This window comes from Microcebus murinus, chromosome 1 (genome assembly GCF_040939455.1).
Source record: "Microcebus murinus isolate Inina chromosome 1, M.murinus_Inina_mat1.0, whole genome shotgun sequence".
In the NCBI taxonomy this organism is placed as follows: domain Eukaryota; kingdom Metazoa; phylum Chordata; class Mammalia; order Primates; family Cheirogaleidae; genus Microcebus; species Microcebus murinus.
The window spans coordinates 1,723,960-1,745,000 of NC_134104.1; the positions used below are offsets into that span (position 1 = coordinate 1,723,960).

The 21,041-nt window shown below is 65.2% G+C and overlaps 1 protein-coding gene and 1 non-coding gene across 4 annotated transcripts in view; both read right to left on the minus strand.

Moving 5' to 3' along the window:
* Positions 1–3,574: 3,574 nt before the first annotated feature.
* Positions 3,575–21,041, minus strand: part of TRPM2 (transient receptor potential cation channel subfamily M member 2) — a 60,100-nt gene continuing 42,633 nt past the window's right edge. For 2 of the 3 annotated variants that reach the window (XM_075999063.1, XM_075999109.1), the window contains 10 exons: positions 20,189–20,276; positions 18,226–18,313; positions 17,570–17,727; positions 14,882–14,958; positions 14,486–14,587; positions 6,932–7,018; positions 6,261–6,366; positions 5,273–5,374; positions 4,151–4,267; positions 3,575–3,812 (listed from right to left, as the gene is read on the minus strand). In XM_075999063.1, coding sequence (XP_075855178.1) covers positions 3,687–3,812; positions 4,151–4,267; positions 5,273–5,374; positions 6,261–6,366; positions 6,932–7,018; positions 14,486–14,587; positions 14,882–14,958; positions 17,570–17,727; positions 18,226–18,313; positions 20,189–20,276 — 1,051 coding nt within the window. In that variant the 3' untranslated portion in view covers positions 3,575–3,686. Of the gene's footprint in view, positions 3,813–4,150; positions 4,268–5,272; positions 5,375–6,260; positions 6,367–6,931; positions 7,019–14,485; positions 14,588–14,875; positions 14,959–17,569; positions 17,728–18,225; positions 18,314–20,188; positions 20,277–21,041 lie in introns of those variants that run through there. The other variant, XM_075999089.1, reaches the window with a different exon arrangement.
* Positions 6,254–6,307, minus strand: LOC142875434 (Z6 small nucleolar RNA). The gene has a single exon (XR_012922786.1). It is a non-coding gene; the product is annotated as a Z6 small nucleolar RNA (small nucleolar RNA).

A 21,041-nucleotide genomic window follows, 5' to 3' on the forward strand; every position in this document is an offset into this window, starting at 1 on the left:
AAATGTTATGAAGACACGTGTGGGATTTTTTTTTTTTTTTGAGACAGAGTCTCGCTTTGTTGCTCAGGCTAGAGTGAGTGCCGTGGCGTCAGCCTAGCTCACAGCAACCTCAAACTCCTGGGCTCAAGCGATCCTCCTGCCTCAGCCTCCTGAGTAGCTGGGACTACAGGCACGCACCACCATGCCCGCCTAATATTTTCTATATATATTAGTTGGCCAGTTAATTCCTTCCTATTTATAGTAGAGTCGGGGTCTCTTGCTCTTGTTCAGGCTGGTCGAGAACTCCTGACCTTGAGCAATCCTCCCGCCCCGGCCTCCCAGAGTGCTAGGATTACAGGCGCCGGCCCCGTGTGGGATTTTGTTTTCACTGAACCGCGTCAGACCGGATGTGCTCCTGCTGCATTCACGGGCTCTGTCCTGCGGCAGCCACCGCCCTGCGCAGGGGGACATGGGGACACGGGGACTCCGGCTGCCCCAGGGCGCTCGCGGCCCCTGTGTTGAGGTCGTCTCCCTGTTCTCTCCTTCCTCTCACTCCCGTTCTCCACGGCGGCTCTTGGTGGAGGACGTCTGCGTCTGTCCCGAGTGTCGGGCTCTCCCGTCCCCCTCTGTCTCTTCCTCTGCTGTGCACGGAGAGGCGGGGGCTCCCCCGACACGGAGGGGGGAGGCGCAGAGGAAGCCAGCGCCCGCAGAGGGGACCCCGCGGCTCTCCCGGTCACAGGCCCCTCCCCTGGCCCCTCACACTCGATTTCTCACCTGTAACTTTTTACCTCTTCTTGGGTGTTCACATTTTTTCATTTTCGTATTTTCGGTTTAGTTTGGGGTGGCTGTACCCGCTCCAGCAGGTGGGAAGGTCATTCCCCTTCCCTAGAGTCCTGTTTGCGCTGCCTCCTTGACACCTCGATGCCTCTTTTTGGTAGTTACTGGTTTTCCCCGAACGCTCGCTGGTCCTAGGCCGTCTGAGGCTCGGGTCAGAACTGGTTGGCTGCACGTTTAGCCACCTTGCGGGTGACATCGGTTGGCATCGAGAATGACAATCTCTGTTCCTCTGTCACGTAAGGGAAAGCCCCACGGTAAGGACGGGGCATGTCCCACGGCAGCCCCACGAGGAGCCTTCCACCTCTGCCACGCCAGGTGTGGCCCTCATCTTCGTGGCCCCAGATAGCTCCTGGCGCTCCAGCCATCTCGTCTGCAGCCACCCTCCCGCCAGCCCCGCCCGGAGCCCGCTCTCTGAGTCCCTCCCCGGTGGAAAGTGGCCAACCCTTACCACTGACTCACGTCCCTCGATGCCACGAGCCTCGATGAGGCCACCTCGGGGCTTGCTCATGTCCCTGCCTCTGCAACCTGCTGGCTCCCAGTTTCGACTTTCTCTGCCCTGTGAGTCTCGGCTCTTGTGCCACCTCCCCCAGGAAACCGTCCCCCCAGTTCCTCCACAGGACGCTCACTCCTCTCCCACCTGACCCCAGCCACGGCCCTCCACACGTTGCCATCCCGCGTGTCCTTCCCACCTCGCTTCTGGACCTCGAGGCCCCCAGGCAGGACCGGGTCCACTCAGCATTGTGCCCGCCAGCCGGGGCCAGGGCTCAGCAGCCAGGCACGAATGAATGAGTGGACGAGGCATCAGAAGGCGCCATGCCTGCCTGTCTCAAAAATTGAGACGATAAGTGGTCAGTGGTTCGCTTCACGCCCACCCATCGGGCTCTGACGGCCGCTGACTTCTGTGGCCACAGCCTGGGGCAGCCACGGCCGGCCGGCGGGTCCAGTCCCGGCCTCGCAGTGACCGCCGAGGGCCTGAGCAAGGCACGGCCCACCCTGGGCTCCAGGTCCCGCGTCTACAAAGGGGGCAAACCCTCCTCATGCGGGCTGCTGCTGGCACATGGCTGGGCCCAAGCAGGCACCCACAGACGGGCTCAGCCTGCACCCCCACCGGCTGCGGCTGCTGGAACAGCCCCGCCCACCGCCACCCCGCCAGGCGGCAGCCCTGGGGTGAGCAGGGCCGTGGGGACAACCGTGCAGGCACTGGTGGCCGCTGCCCCGTGCACTTAGAAGTGGTCAGGGCGGTGACATTCGTGTGGTGCATGTTTTAAGAGAGCAGAGCAGGCGTCCCTTCATGTCTGCCGCTCTGGTCTGGTCCCCGGGCACAGCTGCCACCCCTTCCCTGGGCGCCACCGTCAGCACAGGAGTCTCTGGAACCTGTGGACGTGGGGACGGCACCTGCCCTGGACTGGGGCGCTCAGCTCAGCAAGAGCAGCACAGCGCTGGGCACAGGCGGGTGAGCTACGGACAAACGAGAGGACTTTGCCGCCAGTGGAGGGACACGCGTGGCCGGGAACACGTGGCGGATGTGGATGGAGGGTCGTGACGTGAGCCCGGTCCGGCGGCTGCACTGATCGTTTCAAACTCATTGCCTCGGAGACCCCCGCCCCCCAGGGCGAGGGGCTGGAGACGGGGCAGGTCCGGGGCCGCCCAGCCGCTGCCCAGAGTCCCGCCCCAGCTCCCAGCGTGACCCCCCGAAACTGGCGGAGGGCGAGCTTCCACACAGGGAGCAAGGGGTCAGCATGGCCAGGCGAGGGGGGCCTGGGGACAGGGAGGTGGCAGAGAGCGTGGTTCAGGGGTGGAGGCCTGCCCAGGGAAGGCGGACATCACCCGGTCCTTGCTCCGTGACCGGGCGGTCTTTGGGCTCCGTGGGAGCTCCTGCTAGGCGTGTCAGCACCACCGTGCAGGGAAGCCGGGGGGGGGGGTGCCCAAGTCCCAGCGTGGAGGGCTCAGGGCGACGCCGGGCCTGGGTTCAGGGAGAGGAAGAGGAGCTGCCGGGTCACAGCAGAATCCTGAGTTCGGGCTAGAGCGGCCTGCGGGTGCCCACGGGAGACACCGTGGGAGGCGCCCACGGGCCGCAGGAAGCTTGCCCGAGGGTCACAGAGAGAGCGGGCGGCCAGACGCAGCGACCCGACCACTGCACGTCAGCGACTTTATTTGTGGGGAGCGGAGACGGGCGGCCAGGCCGGCCTGAGACAGACTTGACATCTTGAGTTTCACGGCGTCCCCCAGCTTGGTGGCTCCCAATGGCTTCTGCCTCTGCGATTCGTGACACCAAACCAGGAGGCCCCTGGCGTCCCCAGCCCCGTGCCGGCCCCTCCTCCTTCCTGGGCATGGCCTCGCGTGGCTCCAGGGAGGGCCACAGGGAGAGCTGGACCCCTGTGCCTCCACGGCCCGTCCCCTGGTCCAGGCCAGGCAGAGTTAGGTCACATCGGCACGCGGAGGCCATCCGGGGGGCATGGTGGGTCACCACCCCAAGTCCTCACACGACGTGCCCGAGGAGACCACCAAGGACCCCGACTCCAGGAAACTCAGCCTTGGTCCCATGCGCCGTGGCGGACGTGCTGCCCAGCACCACGTGACCCAGGAGGGGTCAGGCCCCGGCTGAGACCAGGCTCCTGGCTGGCAGTGCAGGCCCCTCGCCTCTGGGTGGCCTGTCCCCTCCTTGTGCTCTCCCCTCGGGACACCTTGACACCACCCAATTCAAGAACTCGTCTGGCCGGCAACTGGAGGTGGCCACGAGGGGCGGCAGACCCACGGAACCACGCCGTGTGGTGCCCAGTGTGGGCCCGAGCCCCGTGTGGGCGTAGCGGAGAGAAGCCCACGACCCCGAGGGCCGACCCCAGCTGGCGCTGCCGGGCCCAAAGCCGCCGTCAGTAGTGGGCCCCGAACAGAGCGGCCACCTTCTGGAGGAGGGTCTTGTGGTTCGCGTACAGGGGGACGCGCTTGTCCACCACCTGCCACCGGATGGACACGCCCCGGTCGTGGGGGTGCAGGTTCTGGAAGGACAAAGGTCTGGCTTAGGAACACGCCGGCTCGGTCTAAGGACAGGGGCCACGTCCCTGCAAAAGGCTGCAAGCGGCAGGGAGGCCACGGCAGCCTCACCCTGGACACCCCCTAACGGCCTCCCCAGAGGAGCGGGGTCCCAAGGCTGCACAGGACCCTCGCGGTCACCTGTCCAGCCCGCTCGGCTCCAGCCACCTGCTGTGGCCCTCCGGCCTCTCCCAGGTGCCCCTTGGTACCCTCTGGGCAATACTGAGCCCCGCAGCCTCCATTCTCCGGCCCTGGGGCCCCGGGGCACCCCGCGTCCGCCCCTCCCCGGAGCCCGAGCCCACACCGAGTTCAGCCTCTTCAGCTCCAGGTCGTTCTGGTCCTGGAAGTGGATGCTGACGGCCACCGTCTCGATCCAGGCATTGTCCGTGTTCCTCGGGTCGTCCATGTACCCCTTGTACACCTGCGGGGAGAGCAGGCTGAGCCCGCGGCCCCCACCCAGGGGCTTCTTCCAGCGAGGGGCCCCCTGGAGCCCCACCTGCATCAGACGGACCCACCCGGCCGGCCCTGCCTCTGCCCCAGCCCTGCTTCTGCCACTGGCCTGGCCCCGCCCTGCCCTGCCCAGCCAAGCCGGGGGTGCCCGGCGGCTTCCTCCTTGCCCACACGTCAAAGGGCTGCGGGCCCCCACCCGCTGCCAGCTCTCTCCAGCCTTGGCCTGGCTCCACGGCCCTCGGACGCGACCCGGCCCGGGGCGGGGTTCAAGAGGGGTGGCAGGGGGCCTCTGGGACGAGGCTCCTGGCACCAGCCAGACGTAGGGGCCACACGTAATGAATGCCAGAACAGAATCTGGGGGCCGGGAGCTGATGCGGCGGGTCGGGAGGGGGGGGTGCCCGTGCAGGGGAGGGACGGGCCGGGCCGTGTTGCAGATGGACCCGCTGAAGGCCACGGAATCGCTCACTATGAAATGGAGAGTGTTCAGTGAAGCTACCCCAGGGAAAAATAAATGCTTTAGACGGTAAAAACAGAGGTGGCTTCGCACCCCCAGGGCTGTCACGGGGGGTGACAGTGGGGGTGAGGGTGGGTCAGGCTACAGCAGGTGCACTCGAGCCCACCTGAGACGGAACCGCAGGACTGCAAACACCCGCCCACCCTCAGCACAGTTTAAATAACCCCTGGGCCTTGCGCGCGACAAAGGACCAGGGAGTCCTGCAGCAGACTGAGGTCAGCTTGTAAATGTGCCCTAAAAATAGGACCGTCCCGGCGGAGGGAAGCAGCACGTCCCGGGAAAGGGCACCGAGGCGCTTTTACTGAGAGCGTCTGTGTCTGTCCACGGAGACGCTGGGCGTAGCGCTGGGGGAAGGCCGGGTTTCCAGGAAGTACACCTGGCCGGGCGTCCCGTGTGGGGGAGCGTGGGGGGGCGTCACTTTCTGGTCCACGGGACGCAGGTTGGGGCGGAGCGAGGCCCTACCTCCGTGCTGTGCTTCAGCAAGTTCTCGAACGAGGGCCAGGACTCCTGCTGGAGGATCTGCTTCAGCTTCCGGGGCAGCGTCTCGCCGGGCTCCGGGGACCCCTGGGCGGAGGGGTGAGGGCAGGTCAGCGAGGCCCCTGCGCCAGACCCCAGGCCGCCCTGGCGCCACTCCACTGGCCACACGCCCGGCGCCGGCAGCCAGCCAGGGCCCGGCAGCCAGAGGCAGGCGGTGCCTGGCAGCCGAGCCACCTGTCTCGGGGCTGGAGTGACACTGCCCAGGACCCGCTGTCCACGGCAGCGGGCAGGACACAACGCAGCCTGGGCGGGGGCGCAGCGGGCCAGAGACACGACCTCTCGGGACAGGGACGGCCGAGACACCATGCTCGGGCCTTGCCTAAGCCTCTCTGTGGGGTGGCGGGCGCCCCTTCACCTCCCTCCCCCTGCACCTGCTCCTTCTCCCCCGCTCCAGCCCTGCGTGTCATCCCAAGGCCATCGAGACGTTCACGGGTTTCCCGTGATGCCTGTGCAGGCCTCGGTCCCTCGAGACGCCGCTGCCCCTAAGCTGAGGGCCTGGGGACCCGTCCGCCCTCCTCCCGCCCCAGACGATGCTGCCCTGCCTTTGGGGCTCAGCTGGCCCCAGGCGTTGGGGCTCAGCTGGGCCCAGGCGGTGGGGGCAGGGTCCTCCCTGGGACACCTGTGTGGCGTCTCTGCCCCACACCCTGAGCTCCGCAAGGGGACCCCGTCAGGCTCCAAGGCAGCCCTGGCCCTGCGCCCCATGCCTGGGACACAGTAGGCGCTCAATTAGTGTCAGTGCACCAGAGAACGTGGATCTCAGTTTTCACCACTGCAAAATGAGGAAACAGCAAGGTCCCAGCATTAACTGCCATTCGCGGGCCGGAGCCCAGAGCCACCGCTGCGCAGTGGCGGCGGGGCTGGCGTCCTCTGTCCTCTGCGGGGTGGACGGCGCGTGCGCGGGCCGGGCGCTCACCCCCGGCAGGGCCCAGAGCTCCGAGTGCGGCACCTTCACCACCAGCACTTCCAGCATCTTCTTTATGCTCTTCCTGCAGATGGCGCCGTCCTCGTTCCGCCTCCACCTGCCAAGGGAGCGGCTCACAGCCCCGTGCGGGTCGGGGCGGGCCCTGCGGTGGGGGCGGGGCGGGCCCTGCGGTGGGGGCGGGGCGGGCCCTGCGGTGGGGGCGGGGCTGGCCATGCGCGGGGGCGGGGCGGGCACTGCGGTGGGGGCGGGGCTGGCCATGCGCGGGGGCGGGGCGGGCACTGCGGTGGGGGCGGGGCGGACACTGCGGTGGGGTGGGGCGGACACTGCGGTGGGGGCGGGGCGGGCACTGCGGCGGGGTGGGGCGGGCACTGCGGTGGGGGCGGGGCGGGCCCTGCGGTGGGGGCGGGGCGGGCACTGCGGTGGGGGCGGGGCGGGCCATGCGCGGGGGCGGGGCGGGCACTGCGGTGGGGGCGGGGCGGACACTGCGGTGGGGGCGGGGCGGGCACTGCCGGCTCAGCCCGCCGGTCCTCGCGCCATCCACAGACCCCCACACGCCCACCCCGGTGCCGAGCTCCGCAGCTGTCCTCTCGGTGCTCGGAGCACGTGGGAGCGGCCCAGGAGCCCTCACACGCGTGTGCGTGACCGTGTTGCGTGAAACTCACCGGGTGACCACAGGGTGCAGCGCGTGGTTGGGTCCGAAGTAGCTGAGGCTCCCGCGCCCGCGCAGGCCCGTGCGGCCCATGGGGTTCCTGGGGGCAGAGGGGCGGCTCAGCCCGCCGCGGGCACTAGGGCGGAGCGCGGAGGGCAGCTGGGGGGCTGGCGGTGGCAGCAGCGGCCGGCGCTCCTGGGGTCAGTGTGGGGCTCTGCGAGACCCGCCCCGGCCCAGGGAGGAGGGTCTCTCGGGATCCCCTAGGGGTGAGGCCAGGGCTCGAGTAGCCCTGGGGTCCCTGGGCGAGAGCAGGGTTCCCTGGGAGCAGGGGTGCGGCCGCCTGCAGGCCGTAAGGTGTTGAGACGGCATCGGCCCCCCACAGAGCAGGGGACAGCCAAGTCCAGCGGCTTGGCGAGGGGTGGCGCGGGGGTCAGGCCGACTCCCCGGGGCCCTGCTTCCACTGGCCGTGGCCACAGACCAAGGGTCCCAGGACACGGACAGCCCCGAGCACAGGCGCTAACTGTGGGTGGCAGGAGGAGCCCCCGACGCCCCCCAGTCGGCCAGGCCCTCCCCGCCCATCGCCGGGCCCTGCTGGAAACTGCAGTTTGGGAGTCGCAGGAGGGAGAAAAGCGCCAGCGCTGTGGGGCGGTGGGCCCCGCCTCCACGCCAACACACTGTCCCGGGGCCACCGTGCCTGCCCCACCCTGGACCCCACTGCAGCCACTCACCCGCCCCTCGGGGCCCTCCTCACACCCACCTGCCACTCCCAGTGGGATCGCTGGAGGGTCCTGCCGCCCCCCACCCTCAGCTGAGGTCCCCGCACTCACCCAGCCCAGCCTGTCCCAGCCCCCAGCAAGGACAGCCCCTGCCCCAGCACTGGGCCTGAGCGGCCCTCCCTCGCTGGTCAGGCTACGCAACCCCAGCACCCCCAGCACCGTTGTTGCCACTTCATCACATTGCTGCCTCTTCTCACCCCCACCATCCCGACTCCCGCTTGGCCTCCTCGCCCTGCACACGCCCGGCCCGCCCTTATGGCAGGTGCTGGCTGAAGCCCCCACCTCCCTCTCCCCTCCACACGTCTCACTTCCTGGCCCCAGCTCCCTGCCTGCTGCCGCCTGGGTGGGGGGCGTGAAGGGTCAGGGGAAGGCCCGTGTGAGGTCTGTGCCCCCCGTGGTGCGGGAGAGCGGGACATTCCCGGGGGTGAGGTCCTGGGGAGGGGACCTGAGACGGGTCCACGTGCAGGTGCACTGAGGTGGACGGCGCCCCCAAACTCACAGCCTTTTCAGGACCTCAGAATGCGACCGCACGTGGAAACAGTGTCCGCGCAGTGCGGCTGGTCAGGTGAGGCCACGCTGGATCAGGGCCGGCCCTAAACCCCACGTGAGCCACCATCCTCAGAAGGAGAGCAGCAGAGACAGACACACGCAGGGAGGAGGCCGGGTCACCAGGGAGGCAGAGACCCGGGCGACGCACCCACCAGCCGAGGAAGGCACTGGGAACTGGAAGGGGCAGGACGCCCCTCCCCAGCCAGAAGCTTCAGGGGAGCACAGCCCTGCAGACCTGACCCCAGACTCAGCCTCCAGAGCTGCTAGGGAAGGAACCTCTGTCCGTTAAGCCCCCAAGTTAGCGTCACTCTGATCCCTTGTCACGGCACCCCCAGGACGAAATGCGGAGGGGAGGACAGGGCGGCCCCAGGGGAGTGGGCACAGCCTGTCCGGCAGCAGCGTCCCAGCTCGGGTGCTCAAGTCAGACAAGCTCTGCTGTCACAGGGGGCGGGGGACAGTGACAGGGTGGGGCTGAGATGACCAGGGCAGAGTCGGGGAAACTGAGGAACTCGGTCCGTCCCAAGAACCCGCCCGATGCCAGCCACACGCCTGCAGGAACGCAGTGAAATCAGAGGCAGTAGTGGCTTGGAAACTAGAACTCCGTCTCCAAATCACCCGAAGGCCAAAACAAGGCTCCTAACGAGATTTCTAACGTGAAAAGTGAGAGCCCTACACTGGAACTGACGGCCGCAGCCTGCCAGTCTCACCAAGAATCTACAGACCTGGGTGCGCTTATTGGAAAACCAGGAAAATTGAATTAAATTAGCTCTAACATCAGCAAACTCAAAGAAGTAGAGAGGAGGGAAGGCCAACAATAAAAGCAAAAATGGATGAGACAGAAAAAATTAAGATAATCAACAAACCCAATCGCTAGCTGTTTAAAAAGATAATAAAATTAACCTCTGGCAAAAATAATCGAGGAAGACAAAAAAAAAAAAAAGAAAAAGGAGAGAAAAATATAGTAAAAGGGAGAAATAATTACTTTATATTTAAAGAATTTAAAAAATCACAAAAGAATACCATGCACATGATACATTTGAAACGTCAGATGAAAATTACAATTACTAAAAGGGACCTAAGAAACAGAAAAATATGGTTCCAGTAAGGATTAAGGAAAACGAAGGAGTTAAAAATCCACCTGCTGAAGAGGTGCTGGACCTGCCTGTCTGATAGGTGAGTGTTACTGTCTAAGGAGCAGATAAGCGGCTCTGCCCACCCAGGCAGTTCCGAAGACTGGAAAATGGAAGGTTGCCCCGGTAATTCCCTGACATTGGCACAACCTCACAGCAAAACCAGAATGAGACAGTGTAAGGAAACATGAAGCACAGGCAGAGTCCACTTTGAACACAGATTTTTTTTTTTTTTTCAAATCCTATATGTTCAATGTAAAAACAGAAGAATTTATCCCAGGAATGCAAGGATGGCTCAGCATTGAGGAAGCTATAAAAATAGCTCACACACTAAGTGGCCAAAAGGCAAACACACCTTGTAATCACCTCAACAGATGGCAGAAAAACCATCTGATAACATTCAACAGGATGCAAACTCTAGACAAACTGGGACCAGAAGGAAACACTCCTAATCTGATAAAAGAACGTATAAAATTCCTTCCGTAAATACGGTACCTAGCGGTGAAGTGTGAACGTCTTGGCAATGAGTCAGACACTGGACAAGGAGGGTGCAGATACACCCGTGTTCTGTACTGTACCCCAGAGTCACCCGGCACGGCAAGGACAGGGAGAGGGGTATGTACTGATTGTTAGGAGAAAGGCAATGTCATTATTTGCAGAATATATCATTTACGGAGAAAATCCAAGAAAATCTACAAACAAATTTATATAACTAATAAGAAAGTTTAGCAAAGTTATTGGATAAAGTCAGCATACCTATTTCCTACATATTTACAAAAACCATTGGATGATATAATATAAAAATGTATCATTCCTAAAAGTAATAAAGTTATCTAGTATCTAGGAATAAATATTTTCTTTTTTTGAGACAGGCTCTTACTCTGTCACCCAGGCTGGAGTGCAGTGGCATCATCATAGCTCACTGTAAACTCAAACTCCTGGGCTCAAGGGATCCTCCTGCCTCAGCCTCCCGAGTAGCTGCAACTCAGGCACATGCCACCATACCTGGCTAATTTTTGTATTTTTTGTAGAGATGGAGTCTTGTTCTTGCTCAGGCTGGTCTCAGACTCCTGAGCTCAAGCGATCCTCCTGCCTTGACCTCCCAGAGTGCTGGGATTACAGGCGTGAGCCACTGCACTCAGCCAGAATAAGTTATTTTTAAAAGTTTAAGTTCTTCATAAAGAAAATTCTAAAACAAGAAGAAGACATGAATAATGTTGTAGAACATATAGAAGATTCAAGATTGTAACAGTGTCTGTTGTCCCGATTTTTTCTATAAATTCAATACAATTCCTATCAATGCCCCGTCAGGATTTGTCACAGCACTAGACACACTTATTTTAACACTCACAGGCTCAAGACTCGCAAAGGCAAGTGTGAGGACGTGCCCATGCCAGAGTCAGACTCACCACAGAGCCGTGGCACGTGGTGGTGTGACCCTCCACAGAGACTGGTTTGACATGAGCCAGCACTCTGTGTCCTGGACAGAGGCCAGCACAATCAGGGCCTCGCTCCAGGCCAGAAGCCAGACCCTGGGGAGGAGCCAGACCTAAGGGAGGAGCCAGACCTCAGGGAGGAGCAAGACCTGGGGAGAAGCCAGACCTCAGGGAGGAGCCAGACCTCAGGAAGAAGCCAGACCCAGAGAGAAGCCAGACCTCAGGGAGGAGCAAGACCTGAGGAGAAGCCAGACCCAGGGTGGGGAGCCAGACCCAGGGTGGGGAGCCAGACCTCAGGGAGGAGCCAGACCCAGGGTGGGGAGCCAGACCTCAAGGAGAAGCCAGACCCTGGGGAGGAGCCAGACCTCAGGGAGAAGCCAGATCCGGGGAGAAGCCAGACCTCAGGGAAAAGCCAGACCCGGGGAGGAGCCAGACCTTAGGGAGGAGCCAGACCTCAGGGAGGAGCCAGACCTTAGGGAGGAGCCAGACCCAGGGTGGGGAGCCAGACCTCAGGGAGGAGCCAGACCCTGGGGAGGAGCCAGACCTCAGGAAGAAGCCAGACCAGGGGAGGAGCCAGACCTTAGGGAGGAGCCAGACCTCAGGGAGGAGCCAGACCCTGGGGAGGAGCCAGACCTCAGGGAGAAGCCAGATCCGGGGAGAAGCCAGACCTCAGGGAAAAGCCAGACCCGGGGAGGAGCCAGACCTTAGGGAGGAGCCAGACCTCAGGGAGGAGCCAGACCTTAGGGAGGAGCCAGACCCAGGGTGGGGAGCCAGACCTCAGGGAGGAGCCAGACCCTGGGGAGGAGCCAGACCTCAGGAAGAAGCCAGACCGGGGGAGGAGCCAGACCTTAGGGAGGAGCCAGACCTCAGGGAGGAGCCAGACCTCAGGAAGGAGCCAGACCTTAGGGAGGAGCCAGACCCAGGGAGGAGCCAGACCTCAGGGAGGAGCCAGACCTCAGGGAGAAGCCAGATCCGGGGAGGAGCCAGACCTCAGGGAAAAGCCAGACCCGGGGAAGAGCCAGACCTTAGGGAGGAGCCAGACCTCAGGGAGGAGCCAGATCCAGGGAGGAGCCAGACCTGGGGAGAAGCCAGACCTCAGGGAGAAGCCAGACCTCAGGGAGGAGCCAGACCTCACGGAGAAGTCAGACCTCACGGAGAAGCCAGACCTCAGGGAGAAGCCAGACCTCGGGGAGGAGCCAGACCCGGGGAGGAGCCAGACCTCAGGGAGAAGCCAGACCTCAGGGAGAAGCCAGACCCAGGGAGAAGCCAGACCCGGGGAGGAGGCACACCTTAGGGTGGAGCCAGACCTCAGGGAGGAGGCAGACCTCAGGGAGAAGCCAGACCTCAGCGAGAAGCCAGACCCAGGGAGAAGCCAGACCTCAGGGAGGAGCCAGACGCGGGGAGGAGCCAGACCTGAGGGAGGAGCCAGACCTCAGGGAGAAGCCAGACCCAGGGAGAAGCCAGACTTCAGCGAGAAGCCAGACCCGGGGAGGAGCCAGACTTCAGGGAGAAGCCAGACCTCAGGGAGAAGCCAGATCCGGGGAGGAGCTAGACTTAAGGGAGGAGCCAGACCAGGTGAGAAGCCAGACTCCAGGGAGAAGCCAGACCTCAGGGAGGAACCAGACCCCAAGGAGAAGCCAGACCAGGGGAGGAGCCAGACCTCAGGGAGAAGCCAGACCCCAGGGAGAAGCCAGACCCGGGGAGGAGCCAGACCTCAGGGGAGAAGCCAAACCTCAAAGAGAATCCAGACCTCAGGGAGTAGCCAGATCCAGGGAGGAGCCAGACCTCAGGGGAGAAGCCAGACCTCTGGGAGAAGCCAGACCCCAGGGAAGAAGCCAGACTTCAGGGAGAAGCCAGACCTCAGGGGAGAAGCCAGACCTCAGGGAGAAGCCAGACCCGGGGAGGAGCCAGACCTCAGGGAGGAGCCAAACCTCAGGGAGGAGCCAGACCTGGGGAGGATCAGACCTCAGGGAGGAGCCAGACCTGGGGAGGAGCCAGACCTCAGGGAGGAGCCAGAACTGGGGAGGAGCCAGAGCTCAAGGAGGAGCCAAACCTCAGGGAGGAGCCAGACCTCAGGGAGGAGCCAGACCTGGGGAGGAGCCAGACCTGGGGAAGAGCCAGACCCGGGGAGGAGCCAGACCTCAGGGAGGAGCCAGACCTCAGGGGAGGATCAGACCTGGGGAGGAGCCAGACCTCAGGGAGGAGCCAGACCTCAGGGGAGGAGCCAGACCTCAGGGGAGGAGCCAGACCCCAGGGAGAAGCCAGACCTCAGGGAGAAGCCAGACCTGGGGAGGATCAGACCTCAGGGAGGAGCCAGAACTGGAGAGGAGCCAGACCTCAGGGAGGAGCCAGACCTGGGGAGGAGCCAGACCTCAGGGAGGAGCCAGACCTGGGGAGGAGCCAGACCTGGGGAGGAGCCAGACCTCAGGGAGGAGCCAGACCTGGGGAGGATCAGACCTCAGGGAGGAGCCAGACCTGGGGAGGAGCCAGACCCGGGGAGGAGCCAGACCTCAGGGAGGAGCCAGACCTCAGGGAGGAGCCAGACCTCAGGGAGGAACCAGACCCCACGGGGAAGTGGCAGGAGGGCCGCCCACTCTCCCAGGGAATCCACAAAGTCAACCCATACCCTGCTCACACCTATGCCAAGAGCCTCCCGCTGCATAAAGACCCAAAGGAAAACAACTAACTTGACAAGCTGCTAGAAGGAAAGAGAAAGGCTTCCTGATGGCTTCGTGGGGAGCACACCAAACGTGTAATGCAGTGCCCCGAGGGAGCCTGGCGCTACCTAAAAGCTGCTTTCTGTCCTAGCACAGTCGTGCGGCCACCGAGTCCTGCCGAGTCCTTCCCGACGCCCCGCGGTTTTGCAGGACCGCCGGCGGGAGCAGGTGCTGTGCCCCCACGGCCACGCCAGGCGCCGCCTGCTCCGGCCCCCCGCTCCCCCCACGGCAGCCACCGGCCCTCCCGAGTGCCGCCCACGCGCAGGGTCACCAGAGCGGACACGACGGCAGCTCGTGGTCTCTGTTCTCAGGCCCCATCCGTCTCCCTGGCTCCTCTGGGGCCAGGCAGAGTAACCCGTGCCCTATTCCAGAACATTCCGCAAGAGGATCGCCACCCACCTCCTCCCTCTCCCTTCAGAGCCCCCCTCCCCGGCTCCATGAGGCTCTGCCCCCCACATCCCGTGACCCGGCCCCCCCCACGGCGCCTTCCGGGACCCCAGGGCGCCGCGGCCCTCCCCTCCCGAGCCCACCTGGCACTCAGCGGGCATCAGTCACCTGGCACCTTAGCGCCGCCTCCTCACCTGCACGCAGGGGCAGAGCGCCTCTCCTGCCGGCACCGACGCCCGGAGGGCCCCACCCCGCCAGGCGCACCCACCAGCCGCCGGCCCTGTGCGGCGGGCGCGGCAGAGCATGGCGCCTTCCCATCGCCCACACTCCCGCGGGACGCTGCGCCCGCTTTACCGCAGGGGCCCCGGGCCCCCAAGGGAGCGAGGGACCCAGGGCCGGGCACAGGCCGGGCCCTCCTGCGCTGCGCTGGGCGCTAGGGAAACACCGCCAGCCGGCGGGCGCCGCCTCCTCCCCCCTGCCGCCCGTTTGCTGGCGTGCAGAGAGGACAGCTGCCCCACGCTGACCCCACAGGCAGGCGCGGCGGCCGGCAGTCCTGGGCAGGTGGCACTCACAGCGGGAGCCCGCCCCGCACCGCGTAGGGCCCGTGGAAGCTGCGGCGGTCCGTCTGTCCGTCCACCGCGTTGAAGCTGATCTCCGACAGCAGCTCCGGGACGCTGGGAGCGAAAGGAGAAGACGCATCCCCGTGAGGGCGCGGCGGGGACGGCAGGGACGCGGGAGGACGCGGGACCCGCAGCCGCCCTCCCGGTGGCCCAGCAGAGTGACCTTGGGCCGCCACGTGGACACGGGCCGTGGCCACACGACCGCAGCATCTGCGCCCAGCATCTGCCTGGCGCCCACGGGGACCTCCCCTTTCCCCCGGGCCCCCTCGGAGGGGTCTTGGTGGCCCCGGGAGGACGCCCGGCCCCGGGAGGACGCCCGGCCGGGCAGGGCTCGGGGCTCACACTCACTCCCCCACGGGGTCCGTGGCGGCTGCGTCCTTCCTCTCGGCCGAGTAAAAGGGGGGCTTGTAGATCGGGAACTCCGTCTGCGGCAGGACGGGGCTTCTGTGGATTTTCGCTCCGGGAGCACAGTCGGCCCAGGCTCAGGGAGGGCCGGGGGCCACAGCCACGCGGTGCTCGGCGTGGGCCGGAACTGACCCCCAGTGCAGGTGCCACCCCGAGTCGCAACAGAGCTGAGGGGCGCACATGGGGACCCCGCATCCTGGCACCACCCGGGGTGGGTGGCCAGGACTGGGGCCTTGGGGGTCTTCCCAGCATGGGCCGGGACTAGGCTGGACCCCAGCGGGGACAAGGACTACACATGGCGCAGACTGAGGGGACGGCAACAAAGCAGCAGCCTGGAACATTCCAGAAGGGCCTGCCCAGTGTCATGACCTGCCCTTCTGTCCTGTGTGTCTCTGTGTCTCTCCACTCAGGAAGGGGACAGGGTCGTCTCTGGGGCCGGGGCAGTCTAGGCCGGAGGTGACATGGGGTGACAGGGGAGTGGTGTGGTGGTGACATGGGGGTGGTATGGGAGTGACATGGGGTGACATGGGTGTGGCAAGGGGGTGAGGTGGGGGTGGCACGGGGGTGGTGTGGGAGTGACATGGGGTGACATGGGTGTGGCAAGGGGGTGAGGTGGGGGTGGCACGGGGGTGGTGTGGGAGTGACATGGGGTGACATGGGTGTGGCAAGGGGGTGAGGTTGGGGTGGCACGGGGGTGGTGTGGGGGTGACATGGAGGTGGTATGGGAGTGACATGGAGTGATGTGGGGGCGGCGTGGGGGTGATGTGGGAGTGGCATGGAGGTGACATGGTGGTGGCGTGCGGGTGGCATGGGGATGGTGTGGGGATGGTGTGGGGGTGACATGGGGGTGACGGGGTAGTGGTGTGGGGGCAGCGTGGGAGTGACGTGGGGGTGGCATGGAGTGATGTGGGGGTGACGTGGGGGCGGATGGGGGCGACGTGGGAGTGGCATGGAGGTGACAGGGTAGTGGTGTGGGGTGACATGGGGGTGACGGGGTAGTGGTGTGGGGTGACATGGGGGTGACGGGGTAGTGGTGTGGGGTGACATGGGGGTGACGGGGTAGTGGTGTGGGGTGACATGGGGGTGACGGGGTAGTGGTGTGGGGTGACATGGGGGTGGTATGGGAGTGACATGGAGTGACGTGGGAGGCATGCAGGTGGCGTGGAGATGGTGTGGGGGTGACATGGGTGACATGGAGTGCTGTGGGTGTTATGGGGTGACGTGTAGGTGACATGGGGGTGACATGCGGTGCTGTGGGGTGACATGGGGTAATGGAGTGACATGGGGTGCTGTGGGGTGCTATGGGGTAACAAGGGGTGCTGTGGGGTGACATGGGATAACGTGTAGGTGATGTGGGGGGTGCTGATGACATGGGATGACATGGAGTGATGTGGGGTGACATGGGGTAACATGGAATGATCTGGGGTGACATGGGGTGCTGTGGGGTGACATGGGGTGACATGGAGTGATGTGGGGTGACATGGAGTGATGTGGGGTGACATGGGGCACTGTGGGGTGACATGGAATGATGTGGGGTGACATGGGATAATGTGTGGCTGACGTGTGGGTGACATGGGGTGCTGTGGGGTGACATGGAGTGACGTGGGGTGTCATGGGGTGCTGTGGGGTGACACAGAATGATGTGAGGTGACATGAGGTAACGTGTGGGTGACATGGGTGCTGTGGGGTGACACGGAGTGACGTGGGGTGTCATGGGGTGTTGTGGGGTGACATGGAGTGATGTGGGGTGACATGAGGTAACGTGCGGGTGACATGGGTGCTGTGGGGTGACACAGAGTGACGTGGAGTGTCATGGGGTGCTGTGGGGTGACATGGAGTGATGTGGGGTGACATGAGGTAACGTGCGGGTGACATGGGGTGCTGTGGGGTGACATGGAGTGACGTGGGGTGTCATGGGGTGCTGTGGGGTGACATGGAGTGATGTGGGGTGACATGGGGTGCTGTGGGGTGACATGGAGTGACGTGGGGTGTCATGGGGTGCTGTGGGGTGACATGGAGTGATGTGGGGTGACATGGGGTGCTGTGGGGTGACACGGAGTGACGTGGAGTGTCATGGGGTGCTGTGGGGTGACATGGAGTGACGTGGGGTGTCATGGGGTGCTGTGGGGTGACATGGAGTGATGTGGGGTGACATGGGGTGCTGTGGGGTGACATGGAGTGACGTGGGGTGTCATGGGGTGCTGTGGGGTGACATGGAGTGATGTGGGGTGACATGGGGTGCTGTGGGGTGACATGGAGTGACGTGGGGTGTCATGGGGTGCTGTGGGGTGACATGGAGTGATGTGGGGTGACATGGGGTGCTGTGGGGTGACATGGAGTGACGTGGGGTGTCATGGGGTGCTGTGGGGTGACATGGAGTGATGTGGGGTGACATGGGGTGCTGTGGGGTGACATGGAGTGATGTGGGGTGACATGGGGTGCTGTGGGGTGACATGGAGTGACGTGGGGTGTCATGGGGTGCTGTGGGGTGACATGGGGTGCTGTGGGGTGACATGGAGTGATGTGGGGTGACATGGGGTGCTGGGCCGATGGCACTGGGGCCCCAGACGCTCAGACTGGAGTGGGAGCGGGACGGCCCGCCCGCCCCAGAGCGCCCGCCTGGTGGCTCACCTCCCAGGGCACCTTCTCGTTGGGCACGGGGAAGCGCGTGACTCTGCGGCTGGGGTAGAGCAGGTGCCGCGCGGCCACGTGGTAGCTGTCGCCCGGCTCCTCCGCCTTCTTCCTGCCGCCCGGCTCCGCGTCCTGCTCCTCGGCCGCCTTCTGGGGGGCTGGGAGTGGTTGGGGGCCGTGAAGCAGAGCCAGGCCCGGCCCGCGGGACAGGGCCCCTCTCTGGTCCTCCCCACTCATGTGGGCCGCCCTGCCTCCCCAAGTCCAGTGGCCGTGCAGGCTGGACGCCAGCCCCGAGCGAGCGCCCTCCCGGGGACCCTGGCCGGGAAGGACAGCCACGGGGGTCAGGGGAGTGACCGCCAGCACCTGCCTCTGTGCAGCGACCAGAACTCCCGGCGGTGAGCCGAGCCCGAGGCCAGAGCCGTCCAGCTCCGGAGCTCAGGGCACAGAGGCCAGGCCTGCCCTGGCGCCCGGGAGCCGCGTAGGTTGGGGCAGCCGAGCTTTGCTGCCTGCGTCGGCCAACAGGCAAAGTGGGAGAGCAACGCCCCGTGGCTCGGGACTGCCCGCAGCGCCGTGCTCAGGTCTCTCCGCCCAGCTGACCCCACAACTCAAAGGACACCGGCTGGGGAGACCAGCTGCTGGCACAGCCACCCACTCACCCAGCGCGGGGACGCCCGCCTCCGAGCCAAAGCCACTGTCCCGCAGGGTCGTCACGATCCAGTGCAGGGCTCTGGCCGTCTGGGCCACCTGCAAGGCACGTCCCAGGAGGGCGGAGTTAGCACCCGCAGCCCACAGGCAGCCCGCGCCCCTCTGCCCAGTGCCGCCGACAGCCAGGCTGGCGTCCCTGCTCGCAGCCCTGGCCCCGGGCGACCCCAGCGCCCAGCTGGACGCCCACCCTTCCCCTCTCGGCACCCTGCACCCTTCAGAAGCTAAAAGCAAGCCTGCCCCCAGGCCGCGGCCAAGTGGCAGGACGCACGCCCACCGTGCTTCCCTGGGGGAGCCGGGTGCCGAGGGACACGGTGGCCGTGGGGACTGGACACCCTGGAGACAAAGGAGCCCAGGCGGAGCCCCGTAAGACAGTGGAGACCACGGGACAGGGCAGCGCCATGGAAGGGCGGGGCCCCACGGCTCTCTAGAGCCCGGTGCGCTCCACCACGGGGGGTGGGGAGGCTGTGACTGTCGTGGCCCAGGGTACACCTGGCGCCGCTGCACCCACGCCAGTGTGTCAGTAAGGCAGAGACCCACGGGGGACGGTGGCCTGGGCAGGTGCCGGCACAATGCGGAAACAGCCATGGAGCTTTCGCCAGGGGCCAACGCTGGCCACCGGGGCCACCGTGGGCAGCAGGGCCCTGGCCAGTGGGCACGGATGGGGCAGAGGTGGAAGGACACTCAGAGGCGGCGGCTGGACCTGACCCCCGCCCCCCCCCGCCCCCCCCCCCCCCCGTGGTCAGGACACAAACTCAGCCCTGGACGCTGCTGACGGCAGTCCTGGCACCCGGCCATGCGGCCTGCAGGGACACCCTGCGGAGTCCCCCAGTCCCCGAACAAGGACAGGGCCCATCCTGGGCAATGGCAGCCCAGGCTCCACCACCTCCGGCCCCGCACCCTGCCCCTCGGTGCCCACAGCTGTGCCACCCTCCGTCTGGGACGCCTGGCACTGCCTGGCCAGCGTGACCCCGGCATGGCCTCCCTCTCGCCCCTCAGCCACCCGTCTGCTCAGCCCGTCTTCCCTCCTGGCCGGGACCTGGCCGGGACCCGTCCGGGCCAAGCTCCCAGAGCACGTGCGGGACGGCAGCCCCCAGTACTCGCGTGCCCAAGCCTCAGAACACACCCTCACTAGGAAACACGGCCTTTGCAGGTGGAACTGGGGAAGGAGGCGGCGTGCCATTGGGGTGGCCCCATTCTGGTGACCCGTGTCACATAAGGACAGGAGTGGACACAGGTGACACACACTGGAAGGACGGCCATGGGGCGGCGCCTGGGGCCGCCAGAGGCAGAAGAGGGAGGGAGGAGTCCCCTGGGGCCTTCGGAGGGAGCCGGCCCGCCCACGCCTTGGGCTGGACCTCCGGCCCTGGCCTGTGAGGACGAAGTCCTGTCGCGCAAGCCCGTGCGGTCATTTGTTGGGGCAGCCCCAGGACACTCCCACCGCCCAGCAGGGCCAGGCCGAGGGTCCCTGCTCTTCCCTGAGGCCGCTGGCCGTGAGTGAGTGACAGGCTCTGTGTGCACGCCCCTCACCAGCGCTGCTTCCGAGCCACCCAGCACACGGAAGTTCAGAGGCAGCTGTCCTTGGTCACCGTGGCTGTCCCTCCCGGCCCTGCTTGGCAGCAGCCCTCGCCCAGGTGCAAGCACAGGGTCCACGGCCCCCTGGCCGGGCGGGGAGGGCAGCAGGTGCCCCCACGTGGGCGCCCGGGCTGCAGGCAGGCAGGGCGCAACCCACGTGCGTCTGGATGGAGATTTCTGGAGGACAGAGAAGGCGCCTCCTCCAGTTGGGGACGATTTCCTGACATTCCAGTGTCCTCCTCGCGTCATTTCCCAGGGTGCTCGTGCTCGATGCCACCACCCCACGGAGGGACCTTGCAGGCCGTGTGCGCCCCACGGACAGAGGCCCCGACTCAAACCCACCTGCTCCTCCAGGGAGGCCAGTCTCTGCTCCATGGAGCCCGACCGCTTCAGACGGTCCCTGTCCAGCAGGTCCACCATGGTGTCCACCCTGGAAGAGGACACAGCTGAGCCCCACACGGCCAGGCCTGGGGGCCAGGACACTTGGATCTGGTGACCCCGTCACCGTGAGGTGCAGGAGCTGTCTAGATGCAGCCGAGCGTGTCGGAGCCCCAACCCTCCAGCACCGCCATGTGTGGGGGGGTGCGGGGTCGGCTCGGCCCGGCCCAGCCTCGGCATCGTGAGGCCACAGTGCACCGCAGGCCACAGAACCCCGGGGAGAAGGTGGCCCGGCCAGGGAGGCCTGATAAGGGCCGAGGGCTCTCTCACCACTCTTCCGGGTGCCTGTGGTCTGCAAGACTCTGTCTACGGACAGACACTGATTCTTGTCACAGGCCAGAGCCCTGACCAGCGCGAGCGGTATCCCAGCACACCAGCCCCCCGCGGTGGAAACACGTTCTGCCGGCTCTGCTCGGAAAACTTGTATTCAATCAAGCTTTTCAACTTCAGGAAGTAACAGCAGGAGCCCGACTTCCTCCGAGCGCCCAGGCTGGGAATCGGGCAACTCCGAGGCCCCTGTCAGTCTGGCTGACCGCCGCGGGCCCCGCCTGGCTCCTGAGGCTGGACGCCGCGGGTCGCTGGGCTGCGCTCGATCCCGGCTGCAGCAGTCCCCAGCAGCGGACACCGGGCTGCCCGACTCCCTGACTTTCCTGTGCATCCGTTTCCTCTTCCCCGTCGGTAAAAGTGGAATGAACAACACCTCCCTCTGGGGGAGGACGGAGTGAGGGGACTCGGGTGAAGCCCTGGCCCACAGGGA